This window comes from Gobius niger, assembly GCF_951799975.1.
Source record: "Gobius niger genome assembly, chromosome: 7".
Classification (NCBI taxonomy): Eukaryota; Metazoa; Chordata; class Actinopteri; order Gobiiformes; family Gobiidae; genus Gobius; species Gobius niger.
The window spans coordinates 10,687,915-10,710,355 of record NC_136858.1 but is presented as its reverse complement, the minus strand read 5'-3'; the positions used below and the strand labels follow the sequence as shown (position 1 = coordinate 10,710,355).

At 40.7% G+C, this 22,441-nt stretch overlaps 1 protein-coding gene across 3 annotated transcripts in view; it reads right to left on the bottom strand.

The window, feature by feature from the left end:
* The window catches only part of usp54a (ubiquitin specific peptidase 54a), a 43,459-nt gene extending 22,814 nt beyond the window's left edge, over positions 1-20,645 (bottom strand). For all 3 annotated transcript variants that reach the window (XM_079559856.1, XM_079559857.1, XM_079559858.1), the window contains exons 1-8: positions 20,429-20,645; positions 8,519-8,611; positions 8,286-8,420; positions 6,629-6,742; positions 6,292-6,374; positions 5,747-5,849; positions 5,514-5,660; positions 5,171-5,320 (exon numbers count right to left, since the gene is read on the bottom strand). In XM_079559856.1, the coding sequence (XP_079415982.1) occupies positions 5,171-5,320; positions 5,514-5,660; positions 5,747-5,849; positions 6,292-6,374; positions 6,629-6,742; positions 8,286-8,420; positions 8,519-8,611; positions 20,429-20,605 (1,002 nt within the window). In that variant the 5' untranslated portion in view covers positions 20,606-20,645. The remainder of the gene's footprint in view (positions 1-5,170; positions 5,321-5,513; positions 5,661-5,746; positions 5,850-6,291; positions 6,375-6,628; positions 6,743-8,285; positions 8,421-8,518; positions 8,612-20,428) is intronic.
* Positions 20,646-22,441: the final 1,796 nt, after the last annotated feature.

The window sequence follows — 22,441 nt, the reverse complement described above, 5'->3', positions numbered from 1 at the left end:
AGTTGCTAATTGAGCTAGCAAATCTCCAAACCCAAACGCACTCCAAGTTAATGGCCTTGGAAGGGCACTCGCGCCGTAACAATGTCAGAATATATGGAGTAAAAGAGGGAGCCGAAGAGGGATCGCCATCTGTGGTCAAATTCGTTGAGACTTTACTCGAAAAAGGCCTAGGCCTCCCTTCGCCTCCAACATTAGCTATCGAGAGAGCGCATCGGGCGCTGGCTACAAAGCCCCCAGCCGATGCGTCACCAAGATCATTCGTGGTCAAGTTTGCAAGTTACCGGACAAAGGAGGATATTCTCAAGAAGGCTTGGGAGGCAAAGGGTTTTGACTTTCAAGGAAAGAGAATATATATGGACAACGATTATGCTCCAGAGGTGCAACGGAGACGAAAGGAATACGCCGCAGCGAAAGCAGCACTCCGGGGGAAAAACATCCGTTTTCAAACGCCATTCCCATTTAAGCTGAGAGTGTTCTACAGTGATGGCACCGTGACGTACAACTCGGCTCATGAAGCGACAGAAGATATGGTGCAAAGGGGAATAGCAGTCGCTGTTGTTAAGAAACCTGGGTCACTCCTTGAAGAAATCCAGCAGCTATCGTGGCAACCCAGTGGAAAAAAGGGGAAAAGAAGCGACTCGGCTGTGAAGCAAGGTTATAGGGAGCGACTCCAGGCATATCGACACCGAGATGACACAGGATAAATACTGCTTACGAAACTTTATTACTAAGGTAAAACGACAACGGTAAAACAAGACTTGGCAATACGAATAGTTTTATTTCTATTATTATTTTTATTTTTATTTTTCTCCTGTGGCAAAAACTGCCCCGAGTTATTTCGAGGCTGCATTCTGTTTCTAAGGGGCGGGCTTGAAATATTTGGGTAGTCGGGTAACTTGTTACTACATGGACCCATGGACCATACAGACTCACGTGGTACTGGCCTGCAGGCCGAAGAGGGCGCTCCACCACAAGACGGACCAGCCCTTCCCCTATCCTCGGCCAATTTCCTGGCCTTTTTTTTGGAAAACCATTTTATTTTGTGTATTTTTTATTATTATTTGTTCTTAAGTTCATTGTTTGTTTCTGTTTTTGTTCACAGAGGTGTACTTGTTACTATACTGTGTTTGCAAGGTTTGATACAGTTCACAAGCTATGCAGGGTGTCACGCCAATTAAAATTGTAACCTATAATGTGAATGGTTTGGGGAATCCCATCAAAAGGACCAAAATTATGTCAAAATTAAAAAAAGAAAAAATAGATATAGCCTTACTCCAGGAAACACATCTGCCACAGGCAGAGCATGACAAACTCAAGAAATGGAAATACAAACAGTTTTCTTCTTCCTGTCCACAAAGCTCAAAAAGAGGTGTAGTAATACTGTTTTCAAACAGACTGAATTTTGAATGTGCCCAGGAAAAGAAGGATAAGGAGGGGAGATTTGTATTGGTTAAAGGTTATCTGCAGGGTGCTTTGATGACATTTATAAATGTATATGCTCCCCCAGGATCAGAATGGAAATTCTACAAACATATTTTTGAACTAATTACAGTGGAAGCTGAAGGCATTCTAGTTTTGGGGGGTGATTTGAATATCCGTCTTAACCCGTCAGTAGATACATCCAATCCACAGATTGTAGGTCTAAACAAAACAACAAAGAATGTCAAAGCAATAATGGAAGAGATGGGGCTCCTTGATATATGGAGAGAATTGAATCCAACAGAAAGAGATTATAGTTTCTTCTCCCATCCTCATAATTATTACTCTAGACTAGATTATTTCTTTATGTACCTAAACGATCGACATAAAGTGGTCAGCTGCAAAATAGGAGTCATGGATTTATCAGATCATGCTCCGGTGTATTTGGAGGCAATTCTTAGTGAAGAAAAAAGAGACACCTCTTGGAGGCTAAATACAAATATCTTACACCCAATGAGGGATCAAATCAAAGACGATATTAAGAATTACTTATCTGACAATGATAATGAGGAAGTTTCTCCTATAATTCTATGGGATGCACTAAAGGCGGTCATTCGAGGAAAGATTATAGGTTACAGTTCTAATTTAAAAAAGAAACGGAATGAACAATTGAAGGGGCTCCAAGCACAATTAAAGATTTTGGAAAATGCCCACAAAACTAATACAAGCAAAATCTTGAAAATAGAAGTAAACAAAAAAAAGAATGAAATAAATGAAATTCTTTCAAGTGAAATAAAGAGAAAAATGACCTTTTTACAGCAAAGATATTATGAGGCAGGGGGAAAATCAGCCAGGCTATTGGCTTATAAGTTAAAAAAACAACAGTTAGAAAATACAATTCATAGAATAAGAAACCCCCAAACAAACACTATAGTATGTAAACTGGACAATATTCAAGAAACATTTCTGTCTTACTATAGGCAATTATACGCTCAACCTGAAGTTAATGAAACTCTTATGACTGAATTCTTGGATACAATTAATTTACCAATAGTAACTGAAGATCCAAATAGAGGTCTAATTTCTGAAATAACTGAACTTGAAATTAAAAGAGCAATTTCCAACTCCAAAACCAATAAAGCACCGGGGCCAGATGGCTTCCCCTCAGAGTGGTATAAAGAAATGAAAGACCTTGTGGTCCCAGTGTTGACAGTAGTATTTAATTTTGTTTTAAAACATGGAATAATGCCGCCATCTTGGAATGAGGCATCAATTTCATTGATAGCCAAGGAGGGAAAGGATAGGCTCGAATGTGGTAGCTATCGCCCTATAAGCGTGCTTAATCAGGACTATAAAATATTTACCCATATAATTTCAAGAAGATTATAGAATATACTAACTGAAATTATTAGTTTGGACCAGACTGGCTTTATTAAAAAGAGGCAGACACAGGATAATATTCGCCGAACCTTACATATCATTGATCATACTGTTACCAATCATAATAAAATGGTACTTATTAGTCTCGACGCCGAAAAGGCATTTGATCGTGTCAATTGGAAATTTCTGTATAAAGTTTTAGGAAAATTTGGATTTAATCAATCATTTATAAAAGTAATTCAAGCATTATATAAATCGCCAAAAGCAAAAATTAAGGTTAATGGAGCCCTTTCAAAATCATTTAATTTAGAGAGAGGAAGTAGACAAGGGTGTCCGAGTAGTCCATTATTATTTGCTATCTTTATTGAAGCATTGAGTCAGGGTGTTATTCAGAATGCTAATATTACAGGAGTAAAATTGTTTGGACAGGAACACAAGATCTCACTTTTTGCAGACGATGTCTTAATCTACTTGTCAAATCCAGATTTGTCCCTCCCCCATCTCTTTTCTTATTTGGAGACATTTGGTTCAGTATCAGGCTATAAACTTAATATTACTAAAACACAATTACTGAGTTTTAACTACAAACTTAACCAGACACTAACTTCCAAGACTCACTTAAATTGGGACTTGGATTCCATAAAATACCTTGGTGTTAATATTTCAAAAGATTTGTCTAAATTGTATGATATAAATTTAAAGCCTTTATGCCAGCAAATTAAAAACGATATCAAAAGATGGGATTTAATACCTATATTGAATTTTGAGTCACGTATAGAAACGGTTAAAATGAATATTTTGCCGAGGTTATTGTACTTATTTCAAACACTTCCAATCGCTATAACAGATATTCAATTTAAAAAGTGGGACAAATTGATCTCCAGATTTATTTGGCAGGGGAAAAGGCCGAGAATTCGTTTGAAAACTCTTCAGTTAGCAAAGGAGAAGGGTGGTCTTGCCTTACCCTGCCTGAAAGATTACTACATGTCAGCCCAATTTAGAACTCTAGTGTGTTGGTGTAACCCAGAGTATCTAGCGAGATGGAAAGAAATAGAAATCAGTATTTCAGGAGATTGTCCGATACAGGCCAGACTTGGAGACAAACGGCTTATAAAGGAGCAGATGCAACAAGGCAACCAGTGGATCAACCTATCATTAAAACTCTGGTTAAAATATGTAAACAAAAATAAACTGCAGGAGGAGATTAAAGTATTGCGTTGGGCTCCTTATGATCATGATTTTGCACCAAGTAAAATAGATGTGACATTCAAAAATTGGCTAGACCAAGGCCTATCTTCATATTGCACTTATTTTCATAATGGGACCATGAGAAATTTTGAATCAGTAAAGAGACGATACCAACTACAAAATAGTGATTTTTTCAGATTTCTACAAATCCGTCACCATATAAATAGTTTTATACCAAAGGACAAAAATGTTCTAGATTTGCCTATTTTGAAGATCTTTACTAAAGCATATGGGGCGGACTCAGGTCTTAAATTGATTTCTAGACTATATAAGGACTTTCAAGAGAGTAAAATGATAAACACTGACTATATAAAACAAAAATGGGAAAGAGAATCAAATCATTTGATACTGGATCATATTTGGCTAAAACATTGCGTTTTTCAGTGGAAAATCACTAGTTCAAACTTATGGAGATGTTTTGGATGGAAGAGCCTTTGTAGATTTTTTATTACTCCAGCTCAGAGTTCACATTATTCAAGCATTTCCAGTTGTTGGAGAAATTGTGGTGCCCGGGGGGTGTCACAGTACCACCTATTTTGGTCTTGCCCATTATTACAACACTTTTGGAATTCTGTTAAAATTGAATTGAAAATCATGTTAAAGCTACAAACAACTTTAAACTGGGACGAATTACTATTTGGCTCATTATATTCTATTGACACAGATAAAGAGACGCAACTATTGTTTGGTATGTTGAGTTTAGTAGCACGGAAATCGATTACAAAAAGATGGTTGAGTACAATATCCCCGAACGTGGAAGATTGGTATAATCTTACATATGCCATATTTGTTATGGAACGAATTACATTTCATAAAAGACTCCAAATGGACAAGTTCGACAAAATATGGGCAAAGTGGAGAACTTATATCTTGCCCAGGAGACCTGACTTTGTATGATTCTCTATATCACATGTATAAATAGCACAGTCATATAATTGTTGTATGTACACCTCTTGTTTCTTGTTTTTCTGTATGGAAAAATTCTGAAAAAAATAAAATTATATTTAAAAAAAAATAAAAATAAAAAATAAATAAAAAATAAATAAAAAAATAAAGCAAACTCTAACCAATGAGTCAGAGCAGTTGCCGAATACCAGCAAATAAAGTGAATACAGGCAAATACCTCTTTGACATGTGCGTCGTCAAAGTACATCCATCTTCGAATCTTTGTCTGGAAGAAGAATGTGGAGTAGTGCTTCCCGTAGTAACAGACCATTCCCACCAGGTACAGCTCTGACTGTCGAGCCTTCTCCTCCGTCACTCTGTAGAACAACTGGAGAGCAAAAGGAGCGTCTTATTCACTTATCGCACTAATTCAACTCAACTCATTCAGACAGATTTAATCAAATGGATCTGTTTCATGGTCTTTCTCCCATACAAACAAAGCACAAACTTTAGTAAAAGCTTTAGTCTGTAATCACATACACCAATTCAACATTTCAGACTTTTTGTTCCTGCATTCTTACATCTCCCAGGCGTAAACAGGTCCCCAGAGTGTGAATGACGTCCTCGGCCAGGTCTGAGTGGTCCGAGTCCCACACCAGGCCGATGGTGATGATCTCTGGACTGTTGAGGAGGACCCGGGCCATGCGCAGCTGCTGTCCACACTGGCTCTAGTGCGGAGAAAAAAAAAGCAAGGTTAAAGCGTAGACCGACACGTGAGAACAAATAAAAGAGACGGCAGAAAGGTGAATCTTACGGGGCAGTTGCGGAGGTCCCCCATGCTGGCGTTCCGCAGCAGCTCTCCGAACATACTGGGAGTAGCTTTCTCTCTGGACTCCAGCATCTTCACTGCCTGGTTACTGAGAGGAGAGGAGAGGAAGAACAAGGTTATAGGTTTGCGGGGAAACAAGTGTTGCAAACTGAAGGCATTCGCTATGGCCTTGTCCGATTGTTACACACAAGCGCTTACACTTTCTGCCTTCCTGGAACAGAGTATTATATGTAACTAAACCATTTTTACTTTTGTCCCAAATCAATACAGAGAAACCGGCTGCTGCCTCAAAAGACCAAAAAAAATAAAAAAGTTTTACAAATTGAGTAGTATTAGCATTTGAAATAAAGAGAAGGCTCACTTTTTGTTGCCGTCTGATGCTGTAATAAAATGATTCACCTGTGTCACTGAGTGCATTAGACGTGTTGCCCTGGGTTACATGTAACTAAGCAACGTCAAAGTCGGATGATGGAGGAGGGGGCGTGTCCTGGAGTCACCTCAGAAGGAGAGAGGAGCGCTCAGACACTTACCAGAGTGATGTGGTGGAGATGTAGTGGACCATCTGGATGAAGGGGAGAGGGTCTGAGGAGGCGCCGCAACTGCTGCACACACACTGGACACACAAAAACACACAAACACACACACCGGAGGAATCAGTAACAAGTCCCAAAGCATCTGAACTGCAGCTGCTAAGTATTATTCATAGTTCTACACAAGCGAAGTGAGGAAAATGTTCTAAATGCCCTTAACCGTATCTCAAATAAAGCTGTTCAATAAACATGGAGCACAAGATAATTCACTTTAGAAACAAAATGAAGTATTACAAATAAAAAATAAAAGGGGGGAAAATGCAACAGTTTTGGTCACCTGTTCGAAGAGCGTCATGGCAAACTTCTGGTGGGGAATGCAGTGTCTGGCCGTGCAGATGTCTTCCTTGCTCTCGTCCGCGATGTGGAAGTGAATTCTCATCAAAATGTTCTCCTAAAGTGCACAGCAAAACAGCACTTCAAAACAAATGACACTAAAGGGTCAACTGCGAGCAGCCTCACCAACACGTGCAGTTTCTAAATGTTTAAAGTTTGAGGAACATTCTCTCGAAGGAAGACAAATTTAAAGCCGCACTGCAGAAGATTGCACATTATAAACTTGTGTGCCGGGTATATGGCTTTAAATGACACTAGCTTCATATCAGAGCTGGAGGGCAGAACTTCAATGGATGTCAATGAAACGTATAAATTAGAAGTGTTTTGAAAACTGCATTCTTAAGTGTTTTGAGAGAAATCCACATTTTGTCAAGTTTCAATTTTCACAGGCTTTAAGGTGCAATGTGTAACTTTTAAAGCAAAAAAAAAACTTTGCACTTATGCGTAATTGATCTTTTTGTGACCCAGTGGCTGTATGGTGAGCATGGTGCCTTTACTTTCCATCACAGTGGCCTCTGCAACTCTGTTTTGTAGGCTTTCTGGTGAGAGGCTCCGTCAGCAGCGAAAACCTACCAGAAACTCTAAAACAATTGATCCTGGAGCATCATAGAGGCCACTGTGATGGAAAGTAAAGGTGGCGTGCTGACCACTGGGTCACTAAAAGGTGAAAAACGCACAGAATTATTTTTTTTTTTCACATAAAAAGTTCCATAATGCACCTTCACGTAAAATGGTCTCAACTTATAAAGCGCTTTTCTGCCTTCATCAGGCCCAAAGCGCTTTACAGCAAGGAACCAGTCAGTGAATGATTAGTGCCAGATTCCTTTGAATGCAAAATGCCAAGTTTAAATGCATGCTTTTATTTTATTTGCTACAAATATCTATTCAGAGAGGATTTTGGACCTTGTTAAGTTTTTGAATAAATGCGGCTCGTTTTAAAAGAAGCCTGATCCCCTGAGCCATCCCATTTCTTAGCAACAGGCCCTGCTGAGTGTAGCCCATCTACTGTAGGCTTCCCCCTCGGGACAATAAAGTCTAATGTCTAAGCAGTATAAAAGTGGAAAAAAATCTGTAAAAATTCAAATTTCACACTGTTTTTGAGGTTCAAAGCTCAATGGATCAGGTGAAGAATTAGAGATGAAAAAAAATAAAATAAAAAAAATCCTCTGAAAAAAAACTTCTAAATCTTGCTAAATCCAAGACTGGATAGTTTGGAGTCTGTAGGAGCTGCTAAAGTGGAGATGATTTTGCAAGAGTGGAATGAAAACCTGATTTTGAGAAAATGGCCCTAAAGTTTTGACCTGTGCGTTTAAATTTCTCCCGTCTTCAGCCGTGGCCGTCTCCCAGAAAGGAAAAGGCCATATTTGGATCACAGCATCATTATCACAGCAAACTTATCAATATCTTAGAATGAATATGCATGAGAAAGTCTTACTCTGACAATGTTAAGGGAAAAAACTAGCTAAAAATCTCAACATTGACCACCATTGTGTGAAAAATCTGTTTTCACCTGCCGTGTCTTGCCTCAAACTAATACAATTATGGTGATTTCTAATATTATGTAATAAAACAACGTCACTCCTCGCATCTGTGCGTCTTACAAAGCACTCGGCAGCGTCGTCCATGATGCCGAGCTGAAACCTCTGCTCGTCCTGGAAGGTTTTGGCGAGAGCACTTCGGAGGGCATCGGAAGGCAACACCTTCTCACTGCTGTACTGAAACTGGGCAAAGATGCTCTGCAGAGAAAGGAGGAGAAAGAAAGGACAGTCAAACTCAGCAGCAGCAAGTACAATATGCAGTAGTGCCATGACAAACTTTAAAGATGAACATTTACCTTCAGGGCACAGAAGATGCAGGAGTCCTCCATACACTTATGGGTAGACAACTGACGAAAACTGCGGCGGAAAATGTCCAGGTGCCACAGGACCTGGGAAAAAAGAAAATGGTGTTTTTTTGCGGTTGTTATTTCAAACTCAAAAGCATTTTATCCACTCGAAATTTGAGATATTGGTTTTGGTTTAGGCCGACCATCAATGACTGACAGCGAAACCAACCGATCGGAAGTGAGCTTCTGTTAGTGTAGGTACAAGTCTGAGCCTGTGGACAGTTTCTTCAGTCCAGTGACAGCAGACAGTGTCAGAGTGCGTGTGACAGACAGGTGAACACTGAGCTCAACATCACGGTCGTCTGCAACGTGTAATCACTGAAAACAACATGTGTCATCACTGTGCTGCATGGTTTTATTGACTACTCCTGTGACCCAGAGCCCATTCCTTTACATTCGACACAACAATACACTGGAGAGGAAAAACTGTTGGTCAATAGGGGAAAAACTGTATTTAGTGATATCAGTTTGAAACTTCTGAAAGAAAAAAAAATCTAATTTTGATTTTGTTTCTTTGTGTTCAAAGCTCAATAAATCAGGCTAGAAATTAGATATGAAGTAAATCCCTCTGAAAAAACCTCCAAAAATATCGAGACCATAGGAGCTGCTAAAGTGTTGAGGTCCAATGAACACCTAACTTTGAGAAAAGCGGCCCTGTACTTTTGTAACGTGTGTGCATGTGCAAGAACATTTCTCCAGTATTTTGTACTGTAAGAATGTCTGCCAGAAAGGAAATGACCATATTTGGATTATAGCGCCATATCAGGGACCCTTGCATGACGTGTCTAAACATCATAAATAAACATTGTACAGGGTAAATTTTGTCTTTTATACACATACATAAAAACTAAGATGTTCTCGAAAAAACTAGCTAAAAGAAGGTAACACAGACGACGGACGTGTTTCGCCCAAGATTCTTTTAAAAGTTTCAAATAATAAAACGTATTACAAAATTTGCCAATTAAGGCTGTACATTGATATTCTACATTTTATCAATTGAAATAATGCCTATATATGGGTTCAGTAGTCGCTTTAAAACACTGTGGCTGGTGAGGAGTTTTCCTGGAGCTCCCCCAGCAGGGAGCAGTGGGAATAACCAGTCTTAAGAGATTTTATTAATTTTTTTTTAAAGGGGGATGTTATGTAAAAATCACTTTATAAAGCTTTTTATCATGTCAGTGTGTGATTCCCTCCTGAAAAACATGCCTCCAGTGTTGTTCAGATTGATTCATGTATTTTTGAGGAATCTTTGAATCTCCTGCCAGCAGCCATTTTCCTGCTGTTTTGCTGGAGGGGACGAGGCTCCTTCCATGTTCTCTTCCTCAGTTCAGCCCACAGCACCCGCCCCTCTAGATTTAGCTTTTAATTTATCTATTTTAAATACTTTTGTAAGAAACCCCGGGCTTATGTCATCTGTACTCATTTATATACACATGCAAAACGAAGAAATGTGTGTCAGACGGGCACGCAGTTTTTTTTTTAAAGAGACAGAGGTGAAATCGCAGCGTCAGGGACAGTGTTGCTATGAGGGAAAATTCTTTTAAGTTGTTTTTGATATATTCTGCATTTTCCAAACAATTATGGGTAGCATAGTTATTGGAGTGCCTGAAAAAAACACAATACTCCATCTTTAAAAGACTTTTTGCATCTGTGCGTCTCCGTCTTGCCCTTCCTGCTTCATTTCTCTTTGGAAAAAAACCCTGACCCCAGATCAGTTATCACTTTCACTCACTGGTCAACAGTCGTATACTTCTGTGCAGTTTGGTGCAGTCTGTGTGAGGCTCGCCGTGGTCTTGGATTCATTGTTTACGTCGCTGTTTTTCTTTAGATACCAAGTCTTGATGCCTTTTGGTTCCAGGGACAGCACTAAAGAAAGTTATTGGAATTGTAAACAAATGATGTGTCTCCTTTATTGGTTTAACCTCTTACCACCCGCCTAAACCGAATGGATGATGTTCTCTTTGGCTATAGGCCTGTGTAGCACCTCATTTGAAAGCTAAGACCCGCAAAACTGATCTTTTTCCTCGCGTTGTTGCTGTGTTGTGTCACCTTTATATGTTTTTTTGTTGTTGTTTTTTAATTTTTGTCACATTTTTGTTGAGTTTGTCATTTTTTGGTTGAGTTTTTCTCACATTTTCGTTGAGTTTGTGTCACTTTTTGGTTGAGTTTTTCTCACATTTTTAAAAAATTTCAGTCACTTGTTGGTTGACTTTTTGTCACATCTTTGCTGAATTTTTTTCACATCTTTGTTGAGTTTCTGTCATTTTTGCGTTTACATCCTTGTTTTCTTCTCATTTCTTTGTGGCTGTTTTGGTGCTTTTTGATTAGGGTAACGCCAAACTGGAGAAAATATGATCCGTTCAGGTGGGAGTTAAGAGGTTAATTATCAAAAAGTCCTGTCCACAAAGGGCTTCATTATGTTCAAAACATGACGACCCTGCAGTTCTGAAATGTGCCGGATTCTCGTATCAGATCAGCAGATCCAGTTTCAGGCCCCTCTCAGATGTTATTGCTTCTGGAGCAATCGCAATCACAAAAACCTGCCAGAGAAATCAAACAAACACCTCCGAAATCCGGGTTCGGCGGAAAGCAAAAACCGCACATTTGCAAATCCGTTTGTGCAGCTTTGGAAGTCGGCGCTGTGTGGCGGGATGCGTTTGCGCCAATGCATCGTCCATAAACCTCGCCTTTATCCCCGTCTCGACTCCCGCGGCGCGACAATCCAGACGCGCGGGATGGAATGTTTTCATCTGCGCAGTTATGACGAGCATTGTCCAGACTTCACAGGGATTTACCGGATGGTTTTGAGCACCCCCCCCCCACCCCCCCTCCCTTCCCCCTCCCTCGCTCGCTCTGTGGAGTGAATCTGCTACTTCTTCTGCCTGCGTGAAGCGTACTGTCCCGTCAGCAATTTTGGGCCTGTTTGTTCTCTCCATCCTGTCCCTCCCACCGGCTCCAATATGGCACGAGCGCAGAGGGCAGGTCGGACAGGTGAGCCGGCTATTTTCAACATCACTATTACGTAATGTCAAAATGTGCTAGAGCAATACATTGGGGAAAAAATGAGTCTCGTCTACTGGTTGTGTAATGCTTTAGCAGTGGCAGCGCCATTTTCTTCTATACCGATTATTGATGCCTGGCAGGTCTTCAATATGTCAACAGTAAGTTACGTATTAACTGTGGTTCTATGAATTGTGAAGGCATCAAAGAGCTTTCAGGTTTCCTGATATCAATTTCATTTTGTTCTAGATCACTATTTCCCAACCAGGGGTATGGGTTACTTGAGCACTTAGCAGGAAAGTCAGTTTTAATCATGTTTTTCAGTTAAAGGTTTGATCTTGAGAGTATTTTAGATTCATTTTGAACACTGCATACTATTAAACACTGAATAATCTTAGTTTGGTTGGTAACTATGTAATTACATACAATTATGAAAATAAATGAATGACTCAAGGGGTATGTGAGACAAAAAAGGTTGGGAACACTGTTCTAGATCATGGTTCTCAACTTTTTGGACCCGCGACCCAGGTTCATAACCCCTGCCCGCGGTGCCCGGGTCACAGCATAAGAAATAGCAACAGTCTGTATATTTCGCACTCGGGTAAAACAATAAAATATTATAATATATGCCAATCAGTGCTCAATTTGCTTAATTTTGCAAATATTTTATCTGATATAATGGTGTTTAATGTGAGTGTTCAGGCAAATGTTTTGACCTGTTCCCTGAATCCATCACATCAGACCAAAAGTGTTCCTGAAACTACTCATTTACAAATGAAAAAGAAAGAAATGTCTACAAGATCTGCCGACCCCCAGGTTGAGAACCACTGTTCTAGATAATGGACTTTATCGCAAGTCATTTAGTGTTTGAGACCTTTTAGGAGCAAACAATGGTCCGAATAGTACATTTTTGGTGACAAATCTGAACAGGTTTAAAAGATGCATTATACAACTTTTAAGATGGAGAAAAAAAGTTTATATTTATGTACATTTGACCTTATCAAAGTGATTAGTCAGCACGACGCCTTTACTTTCCATCACAGTGGTCTCCAGGATGCTCTCGGATCAATTGTTTGGAAGTTCTTCACTGCTCACCAGAAAACCTACAAAACAACTCATCCTGGAGCTTTATAGAGACCACTGTGATCGAGAGAAAAGGCACAACCGCCGGCTCACTGTAAGGTCAAAAACACGCAGATATCAACTTTTATGTCCTTGCATTGAATGTTGCATAATGCACCTTTAAATGTATGTGTTTATTTTATGGACATACGTATACTATGTAGATTATTTTTCAAATGGGAATCTGGATATCTTAAACAGTTGTTTATTTCAGCTTCAAAACTCAATAAATCAGGCAGAACACTTCCTTACAAACTTACAGTAGAAATGATGTCTTCAAATTATAAAACCATTACGGCCGCTAATTGCTTCCTTTGACAATCAGCTCCACAACTTTGTATCGACATTTTCCAACCTCGTAAAAAGAATCTGCGCTCAGTGTTTTCTTCCGCGCAGCCTGAACAATCCCACTTTGATAAAACATTGTAGTAAAAAAAAACAAAAAAAACACAGGAAGTCCAGGTACGGAGTTTTCTGAATACCTGCGAGAGCCCCTGAAAAACACCGGGATCTGCAACAAAAGCAGAAGCAGCCCCTCGAAAAACGCTGGCCCTAAAATAAGCCAGATGTGGGCTTTCTTTGAGAAGAATGGGTTTTTTGTAGACAGGGGAAGGAGGAGGAAGTGAGAGGGCGATGAAGGCCTCAGCTGCTCGTTACTGAAATGATCTTCCTCTTCTCTTTCTCCCCGTCGCGTCGGAGGGCAGAGCCGCTGGAAGTGCGTGATTACTGGAGTCAGCCGAGTCCAGCCCTGTATGCGTCTCCGTCAATCACGGTTTGTCAGATTAACTCAAGTGTAAATGGCTTTTACAACTGTTCTTCACGCCACGAAACTAAGACTGTCAGAAATGATTTTACGGTAAATAATAAAATGAGTTGTTTTTGACATTGCGGTCTTAAAGTGCTGATAATGTGACCAGAGCTGAACAACTTTGTCATCACAAATGCCAGATTGGTACGACAGATTGTCCCAGTCCATTTGGTCCATCCTTTTCAAATAAGTCGTGAAATAAAGTTGGTTTTGGAAGAAAATTATTCATGCTCCATTTATTCCTATGTAGCCATGTTGTATGTGGTAATCATGGTGATAGTAAAATACTTCAATTATTATTAAAAAACCTAGGGTCAAGGGTCACTTGTGACTAATGCTTGTGTGCTTTATGAAAGACAAAAAAGGGAGGATTTCAAAGGAACTGATGATATTATCCTATGTTTGGAGTACATTAACAAGTATTTGATCTCAATTGTGCGTATTATATTTCGCAAAATCATCTGTGGGGGCAGAACATAAATGGCTTAAGGACCAGATTCTGCCCCCTCCTGTTGTATGGGGTCTTGGATGTTGTTTAAATAAGAGTAGGGTATGTGTGGATGTTAATTATTGCTAACATAAAACAATAAATCATATACTGCATCAGACTCACATTATTTATCAAGGCTGGGACAAAATATCGTTTTGCAATACGTGTATCGGAAACCATGTATCGTAATACTTTTGATCCTCAACTCAGTTATAGAAAAAATATTGCTTTGATTCAGAGATACAGTAGTTTTGTTAAGACCAGATTTGTTGGTTGGCTTAAACTTTTTTTTTAATGCGTATACATATTGGAGCTCAACAAAAGTATATCATCCCAGCCCTATTATTTATTTATTATTATTTATTCATTATTATTTATTTTTATTAACCATATTTATTATAATTTAGTTAAATATTTATTAGAATTTAGTTAAAAAAAGAATTAAAAATGGTAAAACGTTGTGCTCTGAGAACATTCGGTTTTTGAAAATCGCTGGAACTGAAATTCTCCGACTTGGCTAAATCTAAAACTTCCATAATCATACTGAACATTAAGCAGTAATAGTTTTTGTGACAGAGAGGCAGGGTTATTATCCAAGAGGGGAACTCAAATTGAACACAAAAAAGACGAGTCCGTGTCTCTCCGCTCATGGGCTTGATTTGTGGAACAAGTTGACGAGATGAAATGGAAATATTAGTTTTTTTTTTAAAAAGGTTGTTTCCTACAGGTGTGACGAAGAGGAGCAGTCTGAGTAAAACATCTTTTGGGAAACATTATGAAGTGTTGATACTAGTGTTATCCGTCTAGTCAAGCAACTCCTTTTGGACATGATGAAATGTGCGGGTAACGTGTGTCCGTGGTTGGGAGCGTCAGTGCCAGCGTTGAGCCTTTAATGGGTGTTTGGCTCTTCAACCCCGCTCTGTCATCGGAGCCCCTCCCACCCACGCTCTTTAAACCAGTCGGTCGCCCTTAATGACTGCTCCCGCCTCCGTCCCGGCAGCGCGCCCGTGTTGTTAGACGTTAACACCAGGCTCTTTAAAAAGCTTAACGCCGGAGTGATTACAGGCCGTGGTGGCGCAGCGCAGAGTGTAATGAGTCGAGGTGGAGTCGTCTGGCTGGCACTGTGGCCGACGTGGATGGTTAGAAAGAGGCTGACGGGGTTGACAAACACAGCTTTCAGGATCAACAGGTCGCATGGGTAATGCGATGATTCATGAAAAATACTTTGTGAAATTGAACAACAGGGACGGCCTCGCGGTGTTGCAAAGTCTGAGAGCCGTAAGCGCAGTATCAAACTGTTTCATTTGGTCGTTTTCAGTAAACCTGGATGTTCAACGGGACGAAGCACGTTACTTCACAAGTCAAGACAACAGGGGTGGGCAAGTTTTCTTGGCGGAGGGACGACTTTCTTTATTGTAAATACACCGAGGGCCGACGCCGCTGATTATTAGCCCAAAGTAAAGCACAACACTGGAAAAATGACCATCTTAAATGAGATAAATGACTAAAAATTGCTTGAAAAAAAGTTCTTCTATGTTGAACTAGAACATAGCAGGTTTGAACTAATCCAAGATACAAATCCGCCAATGGAACAAGAATAAAACCCATGTGAAATCAGACAAAATTATCTGAATCAAGAGAATAACTACTACTAATGTTTAATCTCGTCTAAGACCACACCAAATATACTCAAATCTATGATTTAATCTGTTAATTCAAGTAAATTTGTCATTTCTTCCTTAAAACGATTATTCTTTTCCCAGTGTACCTCCTTCAAATGCCAGTGTTGTACATAATATATAACAGGGATAGGCAAGTTCACTTAACGGAGGGCCAGTTTTTTTCATTGTAAAAACACAGAGGGCCGAAGCTGCCAATTTTAGGCCAAAGTAAAGCACTACACTGGAAAAATTACCATCTTGAATGAGATAAATGACTTAAAATTGATTGAATAAAGGATCTTTATGTTCAATTTGAGTCTGGACTAATCTAGGATTAAGATGCAAATGCTAATGCCAGTGGAACAAGCATTAAACCCACTTTGAAATCAGACAAATTAACTTTTATTTTTTTTAAACATTTGTTTTTCACTTGAAATGATACAATATAATCTGAGTTAAGAGAATAAGGACTTGTTCCATTGGTGATAAGATGTTTTATCTGATCTAAGACCAGACCAAATCTACTCATACTTTAGACTGAATCTCTTAATTCAAGTAGGTTTCTGTCATTTCTTCTATAATTTTGTATTTATTTTTTTCCAGTGCACTTTCTACAAATGCCCGAGTTGTACATGATATGACCTAATTGGGTGTATTAACAGTATTTCTCCCATTTAACCCTAAAAATGTTAAAGTACGTTCTGATTTGTGTCATGTTTCTCAAAATCATCTTGAGGGCCAGAGGTTCTGTGCTGGAGGGCCGGATTTGGCCCCCGGGCCTGACGTTGCCTACCCCTGCAATACAAGATACATTTAACAGTAGACGAGGTTTGCAGGAAGAAAGACTCAAGTGTGAAGGAAGTTGCTTTAGAAATAGCTTTAAAAGTAACTGTGCAGGTGGTTTTCAAACTTTTTCAGATAAGACAGAAATATGAAGTTCTAAACTAATCTATTTTCAGTACATTCAATATTTGTATGTAGACATCATGGATTTATTTTCAATGGAGGGAATTCACGCCTTACTTCAAAAGGTGCCCCCTGGTAATACTTGCAGACATTTGCACGCTGGATTCTTAAACCATGTTTTCTAATACTGATACTTGGGACTCAGGGAGGCGGTCGATGCCGACACCAGTTTGATGCAATGTGGTGTGAATACATCAAAGGCTTTCTTTGTGATTGTGTCTCCACAGCCAGTATTTCAGATAAATTAGCCAGGATGTAGTCAAGAGCGGCGCGACAGTATAGCTTTGATGGATTCTCATTTAAAAAAAATACACACATTGATGGATTCAGTTTGGGTGTGACAGTTGGGGAATTTAAGAACTTCATGTCATGATTTTCTTTGGCCTTGATCACAATTTTGATTTCATCACAATTAATGTGCCTTTTACTGACAACTAAAGCATCTGCTGTATTTGAGTTGTGTTAAACAGGACAAAACCCTGAATCACAACATGAGGATCTCTCCAAAAGAGCAGATTGTCAAAGGTTTCAGATCACGATTTCTTTGTTCTTTGTGTCATATCACCCGTTCTTAGCTCAGTGAGAGTTTACAAACTCACGACGCCTGGAAGATCTGACACAAGTCACGGCGGCACGGTAGCGCAGCCGCTTCACAGCTAGAAGGTCCCGGGTTCGATTCCAGGACGGGGCCTTTCTGTGTGGAGTTTGCATGTTCTCCCCGTGTCTGCGTAGGTTTCCTCCGGGTACTCCAGTTTCCCCTACCACTAAAAACATGTGCAATAGGTGAATCCACCAGCCAGGTGATTCTGACCATCAGCCTGGCTCCACATCATGGAGATGCTGTCGACCACTGCTCCTTACGAGTTGCCCCAGCGGCATCGAAGGATGGGTTAAATGCAGAGGACAAATTTCCCTATGGGGACAATAAAGTATACAAACAAATACAAACAAAGTCAAGTAAAGGTTAGGAGGGCAACAACCTGAAAGGAAAACTACACAGACAACGGGGAGAAAAGCAAATTCTGCACATATGGCACGGCACGTATCGATACTTTATTAAAGTATCAATAACTTTTGATTCATTGGTTTATTCTCTAGGGCAGGGGTAGGCAACATCAGGCCCGGGGACCAAATCCGGCCCTCAAGATGATTTTGAGAATTAGAATAATTAATATTAGTTTACAAATCAAAGCTACTTTAATCGTTTTGAAGTTTAACCTTAGCCATGCACATTTTCTCCATCTCAGCTTTACCCAAATCTAAGAGCTTCTCAACTGGAGCTTACAGCCTAAAACTGATGATGATTTTTGATTCACTTTTCTGTCATTTTTTTGCTGTGTGTTTGTTGCTTTTTTGTTATTTTTTGTTGTCTTGTTGTTGCTTTTTAATCACTTTTTTTGTCGGATTTAGTTTTTTTTAGTCACTCTTGATTCTTTTTTTAAAGAAGCTTAAAGGGGGGGTATTATGCAAAATCGACTTTTTCAAGCTTTACATCATGTTATTAAGTCATTCCCTCATTAAAAACATGCCTGAAGTGTTGCCTTAGCACATTCACGTATTTTCGAGTAATCTGTAAAAACTCCGATGGCAGCCATTTTAGGGATAAAACGCGTGATTCCTTCAGGAAACGCCTCCGACCTCCAGGATACGCCTCCAACCTTTCGTCACCAGCGGAGTAACCAACCACTGCTCCTCAGTAGAACCCCCTCCCCGCAGTGTCTAGCCCTAAGATGTAAACAGAGTCATCATGGAGGATTAGCTTCATGTGTTGTGAACCGGAGCCACAGCAGACTTTTACAAAGACACACATCAGTGTTTCTGTTACCGAAACACCCAGGATTAAAACCGGTGACAAGAACGCTTATTTCAGTGTCTGGTTCTGCGCTGGGCCTTGATGATGCACAGAGCCTCCGGAGAAAGCTAATGCTAAGCTAAACCTCGAGTCATCACGTGAAAACGAGAAATATGCACAAATAAAGTCAATAAAACCACCACACACATAAAGAACCGTTTAACAATGATCACACACGGAGCCAGGCTTGTTGATTTGGAAGTTTATTGCTCACATTTCATCTACAATGGGTCATAGCCGAGTGGCTTTCTCCCGGAGCTAACAAGCTAGCCGCGACAAGCTAACGGGAAAATTCACTGAATACAAGCAGCATATTATGCATTGAAAACGTCACTAAAACAGGCAACTGCTTGAAGCAGCCTTTATGATGATCACACACGGAGCCTGGCTTGTTGATTTTGTAGTTTACGGCTCACATTTCATCTACAGTGAGTCGTAGCCGAGTGGTTTTCTCAAGCTAAGGCACTATTAGACACGACAAGCTAACAACCTTCACCTTCACAACATTCATTGAAAACACGCAGCATATAATGCACAAATAACGTCAATAAAGCAGCAACTACTTGAAGCAGCCTTTACGATGATCACACAATGAGCCTGGCTTTACACATTTGTGGTTTATTGCAGACTTTTCATCAACAATGAGCTGTAGTCGATTATAACAAGCTAACGGGTAACCTCGAAAAACCACTGTCCACCTGCACAGATAATGTCCGTCTTTGAATCGTATGGGCTCCTGCAGATCCTGGTGTCGTCCATGGGGGTATAGTTAGAGATCCATAGGGCATGGCAGATGCAAAGAGAGAGCCTCCAAACAGCAGTTATTTTTCAGGCAAGAGCCCCTTCCAAGCGTCCGGTGTGGAAGGTTTGTCTCCAAATAATATCCTGTGTGGCCATTGTTCACAAAGTGATAAACAGTAATTCCTTTCCAACAATAAAAATTAAAATGCACCGATCGTAGTTTCAATACTGTTGAGACAAGAGCGCAGTGTTGTTGTGATGCCACAGACAGCGTGTGGAGGGGGCGTGTCGTAAAGGGTCAGAGGTTCTTAAAGAGACAGAGGCCTATTTCAAGTCTTTCGCTACCGCCATTTTGAAAGAGCAATTTTATACAAGGCAGTTATTCTAATTTACTGCATTTACAGACCAACAGAAGGTTTCGTCATCATTGTAGTGTGCCATAGACTGGTGCTATGTGGCTGAAAAAAGCATAATACCCCCTCTTTAAGATTTTGGGAAGGTCGAATCGGAGAAAATGTGTTCAGTTAAGGCAGGGGGTCAAGTACTGAAAAAATGTGACAAATACTGTCAATTACTTAAAAATGTCCAAACAGAACACCAAATTAGGTCATATATTATGCACAGCACTGACACTGGTAGAAAGTGGTGCTTTAATTTTGGCTAAAATTGTCAGATTTGGCCCTTAGACTATTTACAATAAAGAAAATGTCCTAGTGGGACAAGGCGTCGTGGAAGGCCCAGGGCACGCTGGTGGGACTATGTCTCCGAGCTGGCCTGGTGTCGCCTCGGGGTCCCCCCAGAACAGGAGGTGTGCGTGGATCGGGAAGTTTGGGCATCTCTGCTCAGACTGCTGCCCCCGCGACCCGGCCCCGGATAAAGCGGAAGAAAATGGATGAATGGAAAATCGGCCCTCCACCAAGCAAACTTGCCTTCCCCTGCTCTAGGGTTTGTATTTGCAATAGTCCTCGTTTCATGGGCTGCTAAGTGTTGGAAGACATTTTTAATCTTGCTCTCTAGTTTCCACAACACTTCATATTAAACCTACAGGTGGATTCCTTTAGCACGAAACCGTAAATCTCTGCAGCAACATCACAACGTGAACAACCAGTCCATGGACTAAACTGCAGATCGATTACGACGGATTATCAGACAATAAGAAAACATCATCCTTTAATTGAACCCTTAGTGAGGTAACGCCCGGGCTGGTCATGTGACTCACCTGCAGGGCGCTGTTGAGGAAGCAGCTGTTCTGGCCCGGTTCGTTGCTCAGCCCTTTGCTGGGAGCGATGGACGACATTGTCCGCGGGGTTAAAATCTCCTGCATCCCGCCGCCTCCGATGCCACTGCTTGCCGCTAACCCGCTCCCCGACGCAAAATAGTTCCTCTTCCACGACATCTTGTGTTTGGGATCAACTCAGTATAGTCCGGAGAGGGTGTGAAGAAAGCGGGGCCATGTCCTCCCGGCGAAAACAGAGAGTGACAATAAAACAAGCCAAATCCACTAGAGTCAACGCTATAATCCCAATAGTCTTTGTGCGATAAACGTGAGATGATCTTTGACCTCCTTTGACGATCAAGGACTTGGTCTTCAGCGTGAGATCCAGAAGTTGGTTCAGACGTCAGGCAGCCAGGTCTGTGAAGGACAAGAAAGACACATCGGATTGAGTTTGGGAATAAGGTAGATGGGTAATGGAAATGATAAAAGTCACATCTGATACTTTTTACTGACATTTTAATGCTTAGATACAATATTTCGCAGAAGGTTTAAAAATAACGGACAACTTGTGAACAAAAACAGCTCAAAGTTACAGTAACTGGAAAATGACAAAATAAGGAATGTAAGTTCTTTGTAGCGGGCCGACTCCCTTCCGTGTCAAAAGACGAGCAGCCAAACCTCCCGCTCATCGTGACCCAAAAGGAAGTCCCACTTTCTCCAAATCCCTCACAGCATATATGACCGAACAGGGGGGTTCGGGGGCGTCCCCCTGGATTTTTTTTTAAGGAATTCACAATATTTTCAGCATTTTCAGCTTCTACAAACTTATGCAAAAGCTGGATCATGAATTTTAACAAAAAGGTTTATAATAACTTTTCGAATAGAATGCACATGGGGACAAAGAGGCGTGAAGGGGTTAGAGGGAGGGAGACGTTCAGCCAACTGTCATCGCTGAGGAGGTGAACATATGACACTCACACCGAGGCTGACAAAGGGCTCAGCTTAAGTGTCTCAGCTTGCCGCCTTAACCGCTAGAAGCAGCAGCTTGTTGATTACATTTGAAGGATAAAGTGTTTCAGGATTCATGTGGAATCTTATCGTTTGTTTGAACTTTGCCCGTGACAGTGATTCATCTTTGGGCACGTTGCCAATTTTACAACGCCAATTTCACCTGACATCCGCAACCGAGTATTTGATGAAACCCTTAACAGCCAAAACGCCCAAACCGCTATATGCCGCTAGGGTAAAAGCGGAGGGAAGTGACAGTGAGGCGCTTCACCTGAGACAGACAAGGGAAAGGCTCGTGTGTGTGTTTGTGTGTGAGTTTGCCGTCTGAGTGTGAGGTAAAGTGTGGGTCAGAGGAGCTGAGGAGGATTAGCCTGATCACACTCTGTCTGTCTGCGTGGATTAGACCTGCCGCGATGTGGACGTCTGAGCGGAGACACGTCCTCATTCATGTGCTTCGAATGTTTGAGAGACGGAAAATGAAATCGCGTTCAAAACAGGGAAGAGCTTCAGGACGTCCAAAACGCTCCGCGATAACCCGGAGAGTCGCGATATTCGATAACGGTCTTGAATGTTGCGATGAAGAGAGAATCTTATTGTTGTTGCGTTCAAGAATAATGACAATCTCTTCTCAGAAACCAGTGAATACAAGGAACAGTTTTAGCTAAATCTTACATAAATGTGTTTTGATGAAAGACACTCCTATTATTATTATTCCCTAAAGCCAAAGGAGAGGAGAATGTTATTTGTATCCCCCAAAGCGCTTCACAATTCAGCGTTTGCTCCAAACTCGGCGGTGGTTAAGCCGATATGGCCTTGGAACCGCTTTAATAAAAGCCCTAACTGTGCTGCGGCAGAAAACAACAATCACCGCTCCGTGTAGCGGGCTATTTCAGAGGAGACACTCAGTTTTAAATGCAAGGGTTGATAGAGTGTAATTACAGAATGCCTCCCAAACAGGACTAACGACTGTCCCGCGACTGTCAGGTCTGTCAGGAAGTGTGGGAACGC